Source organism: Vulpes vulpes, chromosome 5, assembly GCF_048418805.1.
Source record: "Vulpes vulpes isolate BD-2025 chromosome 5, VulVul3, whole genome shotgun sequence".
In the NCBI taxonomy this organism is placed as follows: domain Eukaryota; kingdom Metazoa; phylum Chordata; class Mammalia; order Carnivora; family Canidae; genus Vulpes; species Vulpes vulpes.
In genome coordinates this window covers 80,273,422-80,292,589 of record NC_132784.1, presented here as the reverse complement: position 1 = coordinate 80,292,589, position 19,168 = coordinate 80,273,422, and the positions used below count along the sequence as shown (strand labels likewise).

At 34.5% G+C, this 19,168-nt stretch overlaps 1 protein-coding gene across 5 annotated transcripts in view; it reads left to right on the top strand.

Moving 5' to 3' along the window:
- The window catches only part of DCDC1 (doublecortin domain containing 1), a 455,963-nt gene that overhangs the window by 231,794 nt on the left and 205,001 nt on the right, over positions 1-19,168 (top strand). For all 5 annotated transcript variants that reach the window (XM_072759029.1, XM_072759033.1, XM_072759030.1 and 2 more), the window contains 6 exons: positions 324-425; positions 3,616-3,779; positions 6,789-6,914; positions 9,473-9,578; positions 16,370-16,504; positions 19,005-19,123. In XM_072759029.1, the coding sequence (XP_072615130.1) occupies positions 324-425; positions 3,616-3,779; positions 6,789-6,914; positions 9,473-9,578; positions 16,370-16,504; positions 19,005-19,123 (752 nt within the window). The remainder of the gene's footprint in view (positions 1-323; positions 426-3,615; positions 3,780-6,788; positions 6,915-9,472; positions 9,579-16,369; positions 16,505-19,004; positions 19,124-19,168) is intronic.

Here is a 19,168-nt window from a genome sequence, read left to right as displayed (position 1 = left end):
CTGACCTTTCTTTGATGTTTGTTCCATTTAAGCATCCATTGCAGTCAGTGATTTTTTCCTTTAATGTCCACTTTTCCTTCTATTTTAAAACTGTAGGGGAATGCCAGTCAGGTTAAAGGCAGTGAAACTGAAGGGAGAAACCAGAGACTTTCTTATATGATTCTAGTCCTGCTGATTTTCACTGCCAATTACTTGCACATGTTCATAGAGTCAGGCCTTACTTTGGATAGTTCCCATATGCATGACTTTCAGTTGACACGCACATACACATTTTACATATGTTCACACATACATATATAATTTTGAATGTGATTATTTTTCAGATATTTGAAAATGGTAAAGACACTGGAGAGGTCTCTGTCTGCATCAGCAAAAAAGACCTGGAGTCTAATAGCCCAGTTCAAACTGGCGATATGATGGAAAATGTGAGTTTACCAACTATTTATGGCTATAATGTCTCTCAAGTTACTTGCTAATTTAGATAATTACATCTTTAAAGTTGTTTTAAGAAGATTAATAATTTGCTGCTCTGTAAAGATCAATAGTCTGAAGCTTGACTTTTGAATTTCTTAGGCTCTCAGCTTTAGAAGAGTATTAACTCTTGGCCTCATACTTAACGGTGTCTTAGCCTTCATTACACCTGTATTTGGAAATCTGTCTACAGTGGACTCTGGGATTGCCCTATTGTTTACACTTTGTAAAGAAGTGACATGATATTAAGTGGAGAGTATGTTCTGGGCTGGGGGTATTTCTAAGCCCCAGACCCTGAGCAACTAACATATAGCCTTAGTCTTCTCCAGTGCTCATTGCAAGCACATCCAGATGGTTTATCTTAGGCACTCTTACCTTTACTTATTTTCCAGACAATTGGGATGTTTCTCAGGCAGAACCAACATGTTCAGGGTCTTTATTTTGAGTCTTTGTCTTGCATAAAAGGACAATGAATACCCTGTTGTTTACAAATTGGGGTTATGCGCCCGAGTGCACACCAGTGTTTTGGGCTCTGCTCCTTGGCCTCTGTTCAGAGACTTGCTCCTTTTTTTTCTCCAGTTTAGCACCCTCAGACTTACCTCTCCCTACTAATATCCATTACCTGGCCTTCACAGTTGTATAGAGTTAGGAGAGTATACAACACAAGAGTTGAATAGAATTAGGAGGTTTTCATCTGATCTGATCATTGACTGGGCTCAGGAGAGATGGGAAATGCTACGTTGATTGATTAGAGAGAGAAGGCTCAAAAGCCTTGGTTGGTTTCTTTTTGCTATCACATCCCTGACTATATGAATCACCATGGTAGAAAAACCTTCCTAGAATTCTCTACGTGTTTCCCTTCTTATTCACCTTAGAATATTTTACTTTTTGGTTTACGTTAAGATTGAAGACAGCATTTATTTTATCTTATACAGGAAGATATTATTTTGTAGAGTTTTTGTGCTGCCTGATAGCACACTGAAATTGATCTATGCTTGCTTTTATGTGCAAGTAAATCTGGAGGAAAAACTTGAATTAGGGGCACTGTCAAGTTCTTTGTTATGGGGATTCCCTTGTGATACCCAAGGATGACTATTCCCTTGGTGCACACTTTTCTCTATCATTAGCCTAAGATGTTTCACACTCTTCTCAGGTCTATGAACAAATTTGTGTCCTATAAAGGCCTGGCGATGATAGCTTTACAGATAAATGGGTGAAGATTATCACAACTTTTGGTTGCAATAGCCTAACCCTAACCAATGACCTAGAGATGAAAGGCACTGAAGCCCTTACCTCCTGTAGGCTGTTGAATGCTCATCTTTGAACACCTAAAATGCAGTCTGTCACCAAGTTGAAAAAAGACAGATTGCAATGCTACTCCTGTGAAAATGAATTTGGTTAAGTTGTCAGGTGTTCATATCCTTCTGCCAAATACTCCTATTCTTTGTGTATGCATTTATTTTTTGGATCAGGCCTTAAATCTTTTATATCTTTCCCCTTTATGAAAAAGATGATGCCTGTAAAGCAAAATCACTGTGATTTAAAAGATTATCAACATTACGCATTTTCTGAAATAATAGCAAAGCAACAAAAAATAAGCTCAAGGGCTTAGATCACACAGAAGTGTTGGGGCTTTATAAAAACAATCTATAGAATTCAAACTACATTTGTGGTTCCAAGGAACAAAACCAAAACCAATGCAGATTTATACTGTTCTAGCATCCTGTCTATTATACTCGCAAAGAGAATAGTAATCATTATTTTTAATTCAAAGGATTTAGTTAGGCTGGATGAGAAGTATTAACTTTAATGAAGTGAAAAATGTGTCATTGTTTTCAGCCTTTCTTATGTGTAAGGGTAAAAATCCAGTCAATGCAGAGGTGATGAAAACAATGTAGAGCTGATGAAGTTAGAGATATGGGTATTTATCTCTTATTTCAACAAAACCTAAATCTTAGCTGTTCTGTAAACATAGTTGCTGGTCAAAGAAAACATCTTGCCTGGACAGGAGTTTATAGCCAATAGTGAAGAAACTGAGATACATGGCAAGATTGCAACTTTGTTTTCCTCTGAGCTTCTTCATTTAGCTACTCAATATACCTTCAATGGGAATTAATAGAAGGAGCAAAAAAAGCATCCTGTACAGCAGCCAGGCAAGAAAAGGCCACAAATGTATCCGCATCCCTGCGGAGATTACAGAGTAGCAAGAAATTGAGAGACACAAGACCTGACAAGGGAGAGAAGAAAAGGAAGCCTGTGACAGAAGGCTGGGGGTGGGGTAGGGATAGGGGAACGGAGTGATGGATAATGTGGGGTGCAGAGCAGGAAAGAGCAGAGGCCTAAACATTCATACAAAGTTGATGGATAAGGAAAAATGTCCTTTAAAATTCCATATGCAACACATTTCAGTTGGATTTACTTTCACTTAAAATGTGCTTTAAATTAGGAATATCATGATGACTTAACAACCCTTAAATGTAAAATAGAAGCGAACACTCACAATGCTATTATTTAAAATATTAGAAGACGGCATTTCAGACTTCACATTTCAACTATGGGTTACTCATAGCTTGAAAACATTATTGAAGCAGCTCACAAGCATTTGCAAGGCTCTTAATTAAATTAAACCACCTTCAGAAAGAGTTCTAAGTGAACCCACATAGGCTGCAAATCATATTTATTTTTGCAATCCTATAAGTGGTGAATTGTCCTACCATTGGTTCTCTGAGGTTAGTTGGGGATGGGGACGTTGCTGCTTGTAAAACTTGAACGTGCTCTAGAAGGGTCCTAACAAAATGTGTGGCTCAGACAAGAAAAGCATAACCCTTATCAAAGAGGACTGTTACCGTGTGTAGAAGCTAAATGCTCTTTCTGTAAGACTGTCACATCTGCTTTCAGTCCCCGTGCCAAAGGGTCAGAGCTCAATCACAAGCCTGTGGCACCCCCTGCTGGTTAAAAGCCCATGCTCATTTTGTTACTTTACACTGAGCTAAACATTGCCGTCATTTCACACTTCTTTTAACATTCTATATGAATTTAATTATCATTTGTTTGGATTCATTTGTTACCGAGTAGAGACAGTTTATTATAGAGGTTCGCGTTTTACATTATTTCTTCTTCTTCATTATTTTCCCCCACCACCAGTTACTTCTCAAGATTCATCAAAGGTTTCAAGGCTCTCCCATCAACCCATCAGGCCTCAATTTTTCTTCAATCCGGCTTTTTGATGAGCATGGTCAAGAAATTAAGAATCCACTTTTGCTGAAGAATGGGCAAAAAATTTGGGTGTCTTATGGTAAAGCGTACAGGTAGGAGCAAGGTGTTTATTCTCTGTCTGTCTTCAATCTTTCCAGGGGCAAGCTAATTTAAAAGGAGAGTTGAGAAGCCAAGTACCACCTTTTATGAATTGTTTTTTTAAATTTTGAATTCCAATAAAATTTCAGGGGCGTTTTTTTTGTGAGGCGTATTGTTTGTGAGATATGACATCTCTCTCTTTCTCTCTCTCTGACTTTCTGTCTTAATGCCTTGTCATAGTTCTTGAAGTCTGCCTGTCAGCACAGCAAGTGGGATTTGTTCATGTCTGAGTAGTCACCTTAATGATAGCAGATGGAAACGCCACGGGGGGCCCAAGCCCATCACACTGTCATTGTCGCACACTGCCCTGACCTGCTTCCACTCCTCTATTTTTTTGTCCCTTTTTAAAGGAGAAATGGATGGTAATTGAAAAGGATCTTAAGCAAGATTTATGAAGCTGTAGACAACATGATTCCCCACTATCTCTCTATGTTTTCACAAATAAAGTCTTAACCTTTTAAGCACCAATGACAGGACAGCTAAAGATAAATTGGTAAAGCTTGTAAGCCCCATCCCATCAAAGTTATATTCCTCAAAAGCGGCTTACATTATCCCACAATAATTACTGGTTATTGCTGAGCATTGTGTAAATTTTTGTAGATTGGTAAATTCCTGCATAAAATTATCTGTGTTTCTGGGAAGAGAAAAAGGCTGCAGTCTACAGGCACTGATGAGCTGGGCTGTTGTGTGGAATATCTTAGAAATTTATGCATATTTTGACAGGACACATCCAGATGAACTCTGAAACTGCTTGTCAGGAAACTTAAACACACTTTTCTGCCTACTTTAAAATTTTTTAAGCCTTTATTTATCTGAATAAGGGAAATAGAGGAAAATAACTTTGCTTGTCTAGTATAATTGATTGTATATGAATTATAATGAAAATCGCGTAGACAGACTAGGAGGCGATTGGATTTGCTATGTATTCTAAGAGTCAAAATTTCAAATACTGAAATAAATCTACCCAGAAATTCATGCAGGTTTTGGAAGAAGTTGGTAGGATTAGTTGTGGGTAGTATATTATAAGATTCTATTTCTTCTCTCCTAGTAGAGTAAAATTAAAGTGCTTAGTAATTTCTTATGCTGTGTAATTTATAGAATTAAAAATATATGTAAGGAATGATGTTTTCTTCCATAGACATATTTAAAAATATTATTTAATTACATTGCGAGAGTTGTTTTTATAATGGTAAAACAATGATGAATTTTACAGTGGCAAGAAATCTTGAATAATTTAGCAAGCTCTTCCAATTATAAGGAAAGGCTTTAATAAAATATGTGTAATAATTTCTTCTTAAATATCATTATTAAAGTGAAAGCAATGACTAATCTTAATGTTTTAAAGATGTGTGCTATAATACAGTATTTTAATAAGATGAAACACTTGTTCTTGGTTTATTGAATCATATTTGTGGAATAAGTAAATGCTAAGTATCTGGAATAGCCTAAAATCAACTGAAGATTGTAGGTGCAAGAATTCATAAGTATATATATTTATATACCATTGTTATTTTAATAGGATCATTTTTTTTTCTGGTTTTGAATCCAATATAAAGTACTAGGAGACCATTATAGCATTTTTTTTGCAATTGGAATTTCTGAAATTTATGTCTAAAAGTCATTTCCTAGATCTAGTTTAAAACATATTGAGAGAATGTGCAGTATGTACTAAGTAAATGATACTCATTTTTAGACAGCAATTCTAATGTGTTGACACAGGGAGTTAGCTTACTCATTTATGAAAGATGATTTTGCCAACATCTGCTTTTATTTTGAGTCCTGTAATTATTTTTCTCCCAGTTTTCATTTTGGAAAATATCCAATCTACAGAAAACTTGAGAGAATAGTACAACGAACCCTTAAGTGCCCTTCACCTAGATTCACCAGTTTAGAGTGTGCCACATTAGATTTACCTTTTATATCCCCCTTTTCTCTTTTGAGAGGTTTGGGATTATTTCCAGGCCATCATTAACGTTTCACTCATAAATGCTTCAGATATGTATCTGAAGAATAGAATGTTCTCCTGTGTCACCACATTGTAATATCTAGAGCAGTCAAGAATAATGTAGCATCATCTAATATACAATCTATGTTTAAACTATCCAAAATGTAGTTTTGAGTTTTTTTTTTGTAGTCCAGAATCCAAATAAGATTCATGTATTATATTTAGTTATTTCCTTTAGTCTCTTTAATCTATAATGGTCTCTCACCTTTTATTTTGTTTTTCATGACATTGAATTTTTTTTTAAGAGACCAGGTACTTTTCTTGTAGAATGTCCCATATTCTGGATTTGTCTGAATGTTTTCTCATGATTAGATTCAGTTTAAAAATTTTTGACAGCCCTACATGGGTGATGAGGTGGAGTCCTATAATTATGAAGTTAAATAGTAAGGCTTTGTCACCACTTTAGGAAAAAAATGGCTCATAGTTGATATAATGCTGGTTGCCATTGTTTTAAGATCTGTTTCCTATTTGATTTTAATCTCAAATAATTAATATAAAACAAAGTAGCTAACAGAATTTAATATGAAAAATCAGATCAGCATAACATTTAGTGAGCTCACAAAAATAGTAATTTATAGCTAAATATTAAGAATTCATTTAATTATCAGCTCCGGAGAATATTAATGGTGTATTGCATTGTGGTTATACATAAAAAATGAAAATTGCATGAATGATAATTAGATGTTTTTCTCAACTAAATCCTTTTATTATTGAAATTATTTTAAAAAATTACATGTGTTACCACTATCCTTGACATATTATAAATCAGCCAAATAAACTAAAATGTGCATCTCAGGTGTCAGCATAAGGTATCAACAAGAGTGCTATATAATACGAAATTCACTTATTTCTGGATTTTGTTACCCACTGATATTGTAGCTTTTATTGTTTATTTGTACTCAAATTTCAGTGTTTGTATAATTTTACATATAGCTTTGATGTTTTTTCCATTTTCCAGATCTCCACTTAACCCTGTTTTGAGTCTCACCTTTGACCAGGTGACTACATTCGACAGAGATGGCATTACAGTTGCATATAAAACCTCCTTGGATCCTAATGCTGTTCTGCTACCTGGATGTGACAAGTAAATTAACATGTTCTTGGTTAAAGTAACTTGAATTACCTAATTTATATTTCAAAACTAAAAGATGTTATTTGAATTGTCTTAAAAAGCAATTATTTATGTTATTGAATTATTTCATAATATAATGAAATAGCTAATGTCTAAAAGACTTAACTTTTCTTAGGTAACTTGAATTACCTAATTTATATTTCAAAACTAAAAGATGTTATTTGAATTGTCTTAAAAAGCAATTATTTATGTTATTGAATTATTTCATAATATAATGAAATAGCTAATGTCTAAAAGACTTAACTTTTCTTGAGTTTTAAAAACAACTATATGAAGCGATGAGTGGACTATAGTTTCTGCTTTGCAGAGATAACAATTATATTTGAAATGTAAAAACTGTTTTTAGTGGATGTTTCTAAATTAAGAGTTTTGAGTGGGATTATTAAAATATTAAGTAATGTTTTCTTGTATGAGTGCTCGTATTTAAGCATCTCATTTGATGATGACAGATTGAAAATAAAAGCAATATGCTAGAGAATTGGTGGAATGGTGGGAAGAACAGGAGAGGATTTGAGCATCTAGCTTCATCTCTGCTCATGATTGTCCATGACCAGATGGGTGTCAGCTTCTTATCTGTAAATAAAAATACCCAGTATTTACTAAGTGTTGACCACATAGTTCTAAATAAATCGGGTAAGGATTTGTTTAATCCTCAAAACAATTATCTTAATCCCATTATTACATTATCTTATTATTACTCCATTTTATAGGCACAGAACCGAGGCACAGGGGGGCAGAGTAATTTGCCCAGGCACACAACTAGTACATGACAGAGCCAGGATTCTAACCCAGTCTTTCTTAAGAACTGAGGGCTTAACCACTATCTAGCACTCTCTCATAGAACTTTCTGGGATGATGGATGCATATATTGTGACTATTGAGAATTTAAAATATGACTAATGTGACTGAGGAACTGAATTTTTAATTGTGTTTAAATTATACCAATTTTAATTCAAATAGGTATATGTAGCTAATGGCTATTATTGGACATTCAGCATAGTTCTGAAAGTATATTGGATTAGGTGATCTATCTTTAATATTTTGTAATTTAACAAATTACAGCTTTCCTCAGTATTCAGGAGAAAAGGCTGTATGTACAGGGAAAATCCAGAGAACCAGAAGTGGTCTGTCTGATGAGGTCACTCAGTGTAGCTAGACATTGCTCAACATATCTACAAAGATGAATTCTTTGGTCTTCCTTGATTGTTTAAACAACTCTAGCCCTCAATGACTGTTAGTATTATCCAGGCAAGATTTGAATGTTTTGTCTTGTTCTTTTTCTTTAAAGATACAAAATAATTTATCTGCTTTCCTTTTTTTTTTTTTTTTTTTTTAAGATTTTATTTATTTGAGAGAGAGCTCGCAGGTGAGGAGGGAGGAGGGGCAAAGGGAGAGGGAGAAGCAGATCTCCACTGAGCAGAGAGTCCAACACAGGGCTCGATCTCAGGACTTGAGATCATGACCTGAACTGAAGGCAGATGCTTAACTGGCTGTGCCACCCAGGCCCCCCTCAGCACTTTCTTTTTTATAAGCATTTCCACTTACAAGAAGATTCATTTCATGCGCCACAATCTTTCCGTAAGCTACTAAATTTCCCCAGACCCTTTCCCTTCAAGTTTTAGCTAGGAGTTTAATTTTTAGTTCATGTATTCCTTCTTAATTTCCCTTCCCTGGGTGCAATAAGGACTGTTTTATTGAGCAGTTTTAAGTTAGATTTAGGTCACTAAGCATAACAATTTGAAGCTATCCTTACTCAAACTTATTTGAAGATAATTTTCATAATTTTTGGATTCCGCTTGAAATTTCTTTCTATACTCTATAATGTGCATCATTTGAAATCTTAATAATCATACTCTAATTTATATTTCTCAGGGTTTTGAAAAAAAATACTATTACGAGTCCCAGAACTGGTTTCTCTTGAATAACATGCCATATGATATGTCTTAACTTATCAGTGTTGAGCCAGATAATCTTTTTTTAGGGTAAAGATTGGTTCACTTTTAAAATAAGTGATTTGGGTGAACTAAGATGAACCCCCTACCCCCAGTTTGTGGTTTGTCCTTGTGCCCACTAGACAGTACTGCTCTATAAGACTGTCTAAAAATTGTGAAAATAATGTGATTAAAACAACCATTTTAAGTATAAAAAATATCCTTTATTTATAGTCCATTGTACTTAGAATAAAAGTTAACAGTGAAGATGGTCTCCACTATACGTGATTCTGTAAGATTAAAAATCATTTTTTGTTTCCCTGTATTATTAATAATTAGGCATTGAATCTCCCAGTATTATAAGTAATTGCAAAATACAAATTTAAAGTCTTCCTTTCCCAGTAATAGAAAACAAAGTGCTTTACAATTTCTGTTTAAAAAGATTATGGACTATACATTTGTTTTTCTCTCCCTAGTAGAGTATACAATACATAAATTATTATACTAGTAGATTAAAGAGAGTTATAATTAACTGCATTTTATTTTAACACAAATAATTAAATATTTTACTTTTCTTAGTTGGGAAGTTTGTGAAGGATTTCCAATTAATTCCAATGGTGCCAATCAACCGATACCTGATCAATTTGAAAAGGTGGATTTGGAGAACCATTTCCTACAGAACAAGGTTGGAATTATTTCTTGTATTTAATATGGGTAGTTTAAGTATCGGACAGTCATTCAATACATGGTGACTGAGTGGATTTTTTGGAAGTTTTTGAAAAATAAATTATTTTACGAATATTGGGGCAAGTTACTCTTTACTTCCTGTTAATTAAACACTTTAAAACTGAAGGGATATATGGTATTCCTACAAGAAAAATTTTTACCTGAATTATGTCACTTAACTACTATTGCTTGGTATATTTTCTTTATATCTGTATTAAAAAGTTGGAGTTGTTTTAAAAAGTCTCTAAGATGGCTGTTAAACAAGTATCTGATCTATTTGCTCTATGGGTCAATGTATTTAAGGAATAGGAATTCTTCAGAAAACCCAACTCATGACAACCCAATCCAGAAGTTCTGTTTATTAATTTACATGTAGAAATTTATCATGCCAGTAAAGAATTTTCTTCTCCAACTGAGCTGGGAAAGGTATTTTAAATATGTCTCAATAAATAAATAAATAAATAAATAAATCTCCAAAGAAGGAATAATTATTTTATTTTTCCTTAGTGGCCGGGTTGTTGTCCACTTCAGCTGCATAAGCTTTAGTTTTTAAACTCATGAAATGAAAACCAAAAGGCACCCACAGAGATAGAGATGCCCCCCAAAAGTTGGACTTCCTGTTAAATGATCTGGGCCCTTTATTTCCAAGAGACAATACAAAAGACATGTTGTCCCAACCTGCTCTGTTTTAATTTCTCCATGTCTGTTCAGTTTATTATGTCAAAACATATACTGAAAATATTAGTTGTTTCAAAACACATGTGAATATAAATTGTATGATTATAAAAGTAGAATAAAAGAAATAATTATTTTGGCCCCTGAACAATGGAGTTAGGGGTACTGACCCCTCACGGTTGGAAATCCATGTATAATTTTTTTCCACGTATAACTTTTCACTGCCCTGAAATTTAACTGTTGATAGACTACTGTTAACCAGAAACCTCACCAGTAACATAAATAGTCAATTAACACATAATTTCTATATTGTATGTATTATGTACTATATTGTTGCAATAAAGTAAGCTAGAAGAAAGAGAATGTTATTAAGAAAGTCACAAGGAAGAGAAAATACAGTTATAGCATTGCACTGTATCAAAGAAAATCCATATGTAAGTGGACTTGTGCAGTTCAAACCTGTTATTCCAGGGTCAACTGTATCTCTAATCCTGTCAGATTTGGAGCAAATTTAGAAAATAAATAAATGCAAGTTGAATAGTACACTAAGAATTAATGTCTATATTTATATTTTATATACATCTCACATTAAGATTTATTTACCGTAGTTCTGATCCTGTTGGCATTCCTTTTAGGTTTTTGCTGTGACATTGTTTCTTGTTAAAAAAAAACTTGTATCCCTGGCTGTTACCTACTGAAATTCCAAATCCTCATCAGGCATTCATTGATTTCCGTGATTCTCCTCTAATCTACCCCTACTCTCAACTTACCTGTCCAATATTCTCTTCTTGATCTTCTTTGTATACTACACTAGAGTTAGAGCTAATAAATTGTGCGCCATAACATGTTTTTCACTTTGGTACTCTTGATGTATGTTGTTCTTGGTCTAAGATATACCCCCAACATTGAATGTTGAATGTTATTCAACTTCTTCTATTCAACTTATTCTATTCAACATTCAGTTGAATGTTATTCAACTTCTTCTATGGAGCCTTCCCAGATTCTCCAGGAAGAATGAACCTTGTATTATTGAGCCTCCTTTTCATCTTTGAGAATGTTCTTAGAGTTTGTGTTTTGGAATGGTCATTTGTTTTTGTGTCTTTCTCTCCCCCTAAATTGATAATTCATTGGACACAGACATTAAGTCTTAGTCATCTTTATATTTTTGAATTCTAGCACAGATCTTGAATGTAGGGCAGGTACACAAATACATTTTTGATGAATGATTTTTTAAAAAAATTTGCCACAACCTATCTTTCAAGGCTCAATATTCCCTAATATGTTCCTCATATGTTAGCCAAGCCTGTTTGTTCACTTGTTGCTTTCTGATAGTACTTCATAATTTTTGTTATTATGCCCATATGGATCCCTTTACTTGGAATTCAACTTCTCTTTCTTTGTCACCACCCACTAGCTTTCTTTGTCACCCTTCTACTGTATTCTAACACAGTATCTGACATACAGCAGACATTCATTAAATGCTTGCTGAAATTCTGTCATTCTAGCCTTAATCTGATTTGTACCTGTTTCATGAAATCTTTCTTTACCAACCTTCATCCCCAAACTAGATATGTTTCTGGACTCATATCCTCGTTGCATTCATGCTATACCACTTATGACATTGAGCTTGATGCTGTTTCTGTTGAACATTTTTTACAAGAATCAAGGTCAGCCAGTGCTCCAAGCAAACACATTTCAGGTCACACTGGGGAGGAAAAGAGAGAGAGTGGTAGGTTATACTGAGAATATTGAGATCAGATCATAAAAGGTCTTAATTCAATATTAGAGATTCTGGATGTTGTTCTGTAAAAAAACAAGGAGCCATTGGAAATATTCAAGCAGAGGCAGGATCTGATTTGATGTTTGTGTTAGAAAGATAACTCAAGAGTCCTTTTTATATCCTCCCTGCTGGATTAGACATTTCTCAAGGCCAAAGGGCATTCCAATCTTCCTTGTCCTTGCTGCAATATCTAGAAGTTCAGAGTTAGCTAGATGAAATTGAATTCACTAGCTAATTAACTCATTCAACAGAAATCATCTCAAACCTGGAAAAAAAAAGGATATTAAAGAGTTATCAGAGAAAAAGAACTCAAAGGAGGCTTCTTTTTTTGATTCTATGCCAATGTAGGACTTTAAAACTATTATTTTCTAATGTTGAAACATTAGAGAATAACAATCCAGTTATTTCACCATTATTAACTGGTTTTAATGATTCAGTGAAAATGAGAAACCTCTCATCTTAAATAAAAGTATGTACACTATTATATTTTTAGAAGAAGAAATTGGTTTTGAATAAAATTTCAGTCCAACCAAAATAGTAGTATAAGAAAGCAATGATTTGATAAGCTGGCTAGTAAAGAGAAGCTTTCAAAGAAAAGTGGCCCTCCCCTAAAGCTATGAAACCTTTACAATCCTTTCAGAAAAGCGTCTCCAATTATGTACAGAGAGGTGATCAGTGCATTGGAAATAGTAATTTAATAACCTGAAATGGAGCACTTTTAAAGAAAGATTCTAGCAGAGGTGATAGATATCTATAAGGCCTTTTATTGTAGAATCTTGATGCTCATTGTGGTAAAGAAGACACTAAGAGGATTACAACAGGGGTAGAAAGAGGAGGCAAAAGCCGATATTCTTGATGCATACGTTTTAAAATTGGCTTGAGATAGAGATATCAGTGCCCAACCCCTGACTGTTCTTTTAAATCTCTTATTGACAAGTAAAACCTTTCCTACAGAGAAAAATTTGGAACATATAATCCCTATTAGTAATGTGGGAGCTAGATATAACCCCAACAATTACAACCTGTTGCTCTTTTATCCATTTCAAAAAAAGATTTGGAATCTACTACAAATTGACAATTTGGCAAATACATCTTGCAATAGTTCTCTATTGTTACATTTTTAGATTGCTTCAGTTTAAGGGCAATGAAATATTTCTATGTACTGGAAGAGATTTAAACTTCATGGTAGTTAAGATGAAAGAAAAAACATTTCATGAGAAGAATAGTTTGAGTAATGCCTGGTTATGGGGGAAAATAGCAGAAAAATGGACTCAGTGTTTAGCGGGTAATGCATTCTACCAAAATGGAAAGAAAACATATTTTGATACTAGCCTTTTGGTATAATCAAACTTTAGCAGGACATTAGTGACAACCTCTGGTATGAAAATGGTGAGGACAGTACCAAATAATGATTTAAAAATTATGGCATACTTGTTATGAGTTATAGACTTATAACTTGGAAGTAGTCATGGATGCTAGCAGAATAAATTATATGTCACAAAGGAGGCCAGGACAAAAATGAACAATTTTTTACTCTCCTATTTCTTTGGAGAGCAAGTCATTGAAAAATAATACTTTCTACAAATAATTTATGCTGGGGGAAAACACAAAATTTTAATTTTAATTTTGAACTGATTGTCCTTAGCATAGGACACAGAACTTTAAATAAAATCCCAAGTCCCTTCCTTATTTTTAGACCAATAGTTGGAAGCTAATGAGGACTGAATATTGATATCTTAGGTATTTTGCCTTGTTTGGTAGCATAATTACGTACTCACTGGTGTTTTTCTGCCTTTAGACTTTTCCAGTTCTTGGCCTTTGAGGTGGATGTATTGATCAGCTATAGATTTAGGGAATGAAAACAAGAGAATGAACATTAGGGACACAGGAAAGAGATTTTATAACATTTCTTATAGTTGTGATTTTAATCTGTATGTCAATTTTTTTTAACTTGGGCCTAAATTCACTCTCAAGAGTGAAAAACCTTATAAAATTTCCATGTAGTAAACAATTTGGTTACAATAAAGGGTGTGATCTGTGAGCTACTCCTTTCAAGAAAAATTTCACTGTCCTGTGTTTTATTCCTCAGATCTGTAAGTAAAGACCATAAGTGGTTCTCTTGTTATTTGAACTTGCATAGGAATATCAAAGGCTGCTCCACTTTCATTAGTAATCTGGGAAAATAAAATTAAATAAGAAGTTTTAAAAGGCCCAGAATATGCATGCATCATATATATATATATATATATATATATATATATATATATATATATATCCTGTGTGTATATATATATATATGTGTGTGTATACACATATATGTATGTGATACATTTTTAGAGAACAGTCTCAACATAAATACTGTCATACACATATGTGTGTGTGCACACATGCATACACAGCATACCATATTGCAGGTTGTCAGAACACCTTTCTTTTATCAATTGAAATTTCCACAGTTTTTATTTTTCCCCCACTTTCATAAATGTTTGGTCTAAAGGTAAACTATCTGATTAAACTAACAAGAGAAAAGAAGGTAAAGTCATGAATTGAAATTTAATGGCCATTGTCAATTATAAGTGTATCAGAACCCCAGACTTGGCAAGATTTTTTTCTTTTAATAACAGGCAATGAAGCTGAGTTAGTGGCCCTGGCTGTGTCTGGTCTATGTAGAATCACTTGGGAACTGTCCAGCAAAATATCTCCCGAAGAACAGCATGGTGTTGATACTGGGTGCCAACCCAAGACAGACACAAAGGACCCCTTCGCTCTTACCAATAAGCCAACTGTTAAAAGATTAAACCATGTTGTGGAGATAACAAGAATTTAGGCGCTGGCAGCAGGTGCTGTACAAAGAAGCAGTTGGCAGTACGGATCTTCTGACTAATTCCAGTCAAAACAATCTTCCTCCCTGTTGCAGAGGAGAGTTTAGAGTGTGATGGCAACTTGGAGTTAGGAGGTTGAGTAAGAGTGCCACTTTAAATGCTGAGTCCTGTGGTGGGTGGATTAGTAGAATATAGTTTATCATTGTTCAGAAACTATGGGGGATTTCCCTCCAGAATCCAGCCACTACTAGCTAACTGGGGAATACACAATCAAAGAGCTGTAAGTCAAATCTGTTTATGTTGTAGGGTTGCTATATTTTTAAAATTTTATTTTCACATATAGGAGTCCTAAGACATTTTCTTCTCTTGAGGAGTGACTATCTTCCATTGTAGAATAATTACCAAGTTTATTAGTTATACCCTTTTGTTATTGCCTGATCACATTTGTGAATATTACCTTTTAAATTGTTATTTGATTTTTGTATTTTTAAGAATCAGTTGCTACTCAGCAAATATCTAGTATTAGCACAGATTTAGAATACACTTTTTAGTATTAGAAAATAATGTAAATTGTTATTGAAGCAATGCCATTTATTAGGTTTAAAGTATAAACTAATGGGTTCCCATAATCCTATACAAATAAATAGTGATACTTAAAAATTTAGTATAATTGCTAAGAAAAAATGATCATATAAGTCAGTGGAAAAGTTTATTAAATGTAAAGTAGAGTGGTACCCAGGTAGCTCAGGTCATGATCCCAGGGTCCTGGAATGGAGCCCTGCATTAGGCTCCCTCCTCAGCAGGGAGTCTGCTTCTCCCTCTCCCTCTGCCTCTCTCCTCACTGGTGCTCATGTGTGTGCACTCACTCGCTCTCTCAAATAGATAAAATCTTTTAAGAGATAAATATGAAGTAGAATTTCTACAGGTGTTGTGAATTAATTTTACAATCATGTCTAAGTGGGAAATGCTAGAAGGTGTACAATATTTTTGACGTATGTAGTCCGATAATAAATAGAGGAGGCATGGATGCTGTTCTTACTAGTTAGCCCCCTCCTGTCCATTCCCATAAGTATAACAAAATTCTCAACTTCCATCCCTTTATTCTTAGGAGATTGTGGGGACTCTTAACTGCTCTCCTTTGATGTCCCTATTCTATAATCCAATGTCTGCCCGTGTGTGTGTGTGTGTGTGTGTGTGTGTGTGTGTGTTATTGACTCTTCTGTTGCAAGTTTCTCTAGGTCAGGAAAAATATTTTCTAATATCCCATACCACACAGTATAGGGCCTTGCATGTCAGAGCTGACACTCAACAAATTGAATTGAATTACATGGGATTGGGCACTACTGGTTCAAAAGAGACCTTCTCAATCAGAAATATAATGTTCTAAGATAACCTGTTTGGGGTAAGTGTGTTGAAGAGGGTGGACTTTCTGACTGTAAGTTTAAAAAGTGCGTATTTCTTCTCATGGTGTAGGTGGATCCCAATATTGTCCTTCATGCCACTGTTTCCATCAGAAGGCGGAGCTCCTCGTCTAGGGAAGCAAGCCAGGGAGGTCAGACAGTGCCTTCCATCCTGTCGCCTGCAGCCAGTGTGTGGCTGATTACGAAGGTACCCAAATGTCGGCTGTCCCCGAGTGACTTCCCATGGTTCCTGGCTCACAGTGTAGCTCCAGCTCCTGTTGCTCTCATGCACACAAGCATGCAAGTGAAAGCATGATAAATTGTTGACTGTTATGAATGCTACTTCTCTGCTCCTGATTTGTCTAGTGCAGAGGGCTTTTGTAGATCCCCACGGGTGCATTCAATTCACTTTCAGATGTACTGATTAGCTCATACTCCAAGAGTATTTAAACTCAGTATAAAGCTTATATACAGTCCAAAAACTCATCATTTTCATGAAATTTGTCTGAATGTCATTTGCTTTCACTCCTTAGTCTTCACTGATGAGCTCCATGGAGTCTGTTGGATTAGCATCATATAAGGACAGTGTATGGTCTTTATAAGGACAGTTTTAAGAGAAATTCCTGAGTATAAAATGTGAACAATGACTAACACACTAAATTTTATACCCATGTATTGACACTATTTAATTTTTTAACTTTACTATTATACAATGAATCTGATTTAAATTGAGAACACATAATTGCTCTGCCCTTCCTTCTTACTATTGAAATATGTTTTGTAATTGCCACCAAATATTTATGTCTGGAAGGAGATGGTGCAGTTTGTATCTACCCTTCTTTTGTCTTTGTTTGTCCCCTCACTATAGATTATTTTTGCCTCTTCTTAGCACTTCTGTGGGTACAGAGTCACTCAGGCAAGTTTGTTGCTACTTTGTTGGGGAGGGGAGAGGTTGCAACTCTTTTCTCAAATGAAATCTGGATTGCCCTTAACTGTTAGTTATTGATTCTCTGAGAACTAAGAACAAAAATATAGAGTAATTAAGATATAAAGGCACCAAGAAATATTCATTTCATATATCAAGGAGGAATGAAGTTAGATGAGATACTTCTTCAATCTATTTCCAACTTGAAGATTCTTTTAACTAGATGCATCTTGTTTCAGATTTTATAACAATATTTGCCATTTTGTTAAACATCTGCTTTATGTTAGGCATCTTCTATGTATTTATTGTCTCATTTAATCTTATACATTATACAGCTGAAAAAACTGAGGCTAGTAAGAGGCAGAGGAAAGATTCTTGGTCTATATGACTTCAAAACTTACACCTTTTCACTGTAATATAAAACACTGCTCTGTATTTGGCCAATTTATGAGTATAATGGACGTGTTTTAGTGTTAGCTTTGCCACTGAAACTTGTGTGACCTCAAGTAAGTCACACACCGTAGCTGGGCTTTAGTCTTATCTGAAAGGAGTTGGACCAGTTGATATGGAAAGTTCTTTTCTAGATCTCATATTTTTATCTGTTTCTAGAATTTCATGATAGCAAAAAACCTTTACTTGTCTAAAATTTTCTCAAAAATAATTGAAATGCTTACTGAAAAGAGTATGGGTTTTGGAGTTAGAGGGGATGGGAATTAAATGGGAATTAGAATCCCTTATATGACCTTGAGAAAGTTATTTAGCTGCACTATACTGTTGTTTCCTTCTCTATAAAATGAAGTTAGTCATACCTATCTTGCCCAGTTGTGTGGTGATTAATGAGAAAGCATGTGTGAAGTGCTAGTGTAGTATCTGATATATAGAAAGTGCTTGATAAATATTCTTTTATCCTTTCCCCAAGCAGATTTCTTCCTGTATAGACAAGCATGTTCAAATGAGGATTCCATCCAGTGTTTATTAGAACCAAAAATTTAAAAAATACTTTTCCTAAGTTATCATATATTTTTTAGCACATAGCAAAAACATGAGAAAAGTTATGTGCAAAGAAGAAAGCAATTTGGAAAATCTTTTTAGATTGAATGCTCTCTCCTTTTCTTCAAAATAAATATTTTTACCTTTTAGGATAAACAGGTTTGCATGCTTTAAATCTTCAGTGTGTGTAAATAAATTCCTCAGTGGTTGTCACTTATTTAAAATGTGTTGTTGATTCCCTAAGTAAGAAAATGGCCATTTAAACGATATTCCCAATCCATTTCCTTATCAGAGTATCCTAATATTTAAAACAAAAGCACTTCACAAACTACCTTAAAATGTTTAACCCATGGTATTTAAACTCAGAGTAAAACTTTAAATTGGTACAAAGGTTAAGGATTTGTTTCAATCTTTTCAGTTCACTGCACTTTTTTTTCCCTCTGTGCATACATATTTCAAGTAAGCTCTGTAGTTATAACTATAACAAGTGACACATGATGGACCCCAAATCGCTGCACTGTGAAATATGCACAGAAAAAAAGGACAAATGAAGATATCAAGGTCTGTTTTATTTTGCGCTGAACTGTAAAATGCCACCCTTGTCGGACAGAAGATCACTGATTCTGAGCAGGGCTCGCTGACTGCTAAGTTGTGGGTAGTGTTTCACTTTCAGCAACTGTTAATATCCGGGGTTATCCAGGCATAATGACCTCACTATTTGTGACACATTGTTGAATTTTCTGGTTCTTTTAACTTATTTAGACCTTTCTCCCCCCTCTCTATTCATTGGAAGACTGGAATGATCCTGAGCCGGGTGATAACGCAGGGCTGCCTAGCTATTGGTCATCCAATCAGAGTCAAGGCTGCTGAGGGAACATCACTAGAAGGGTATAAATTAATCCTACAGAAAAGGTAATGCTTATGAACTATTTAGCTCAAAATAATAAATGTTAATTT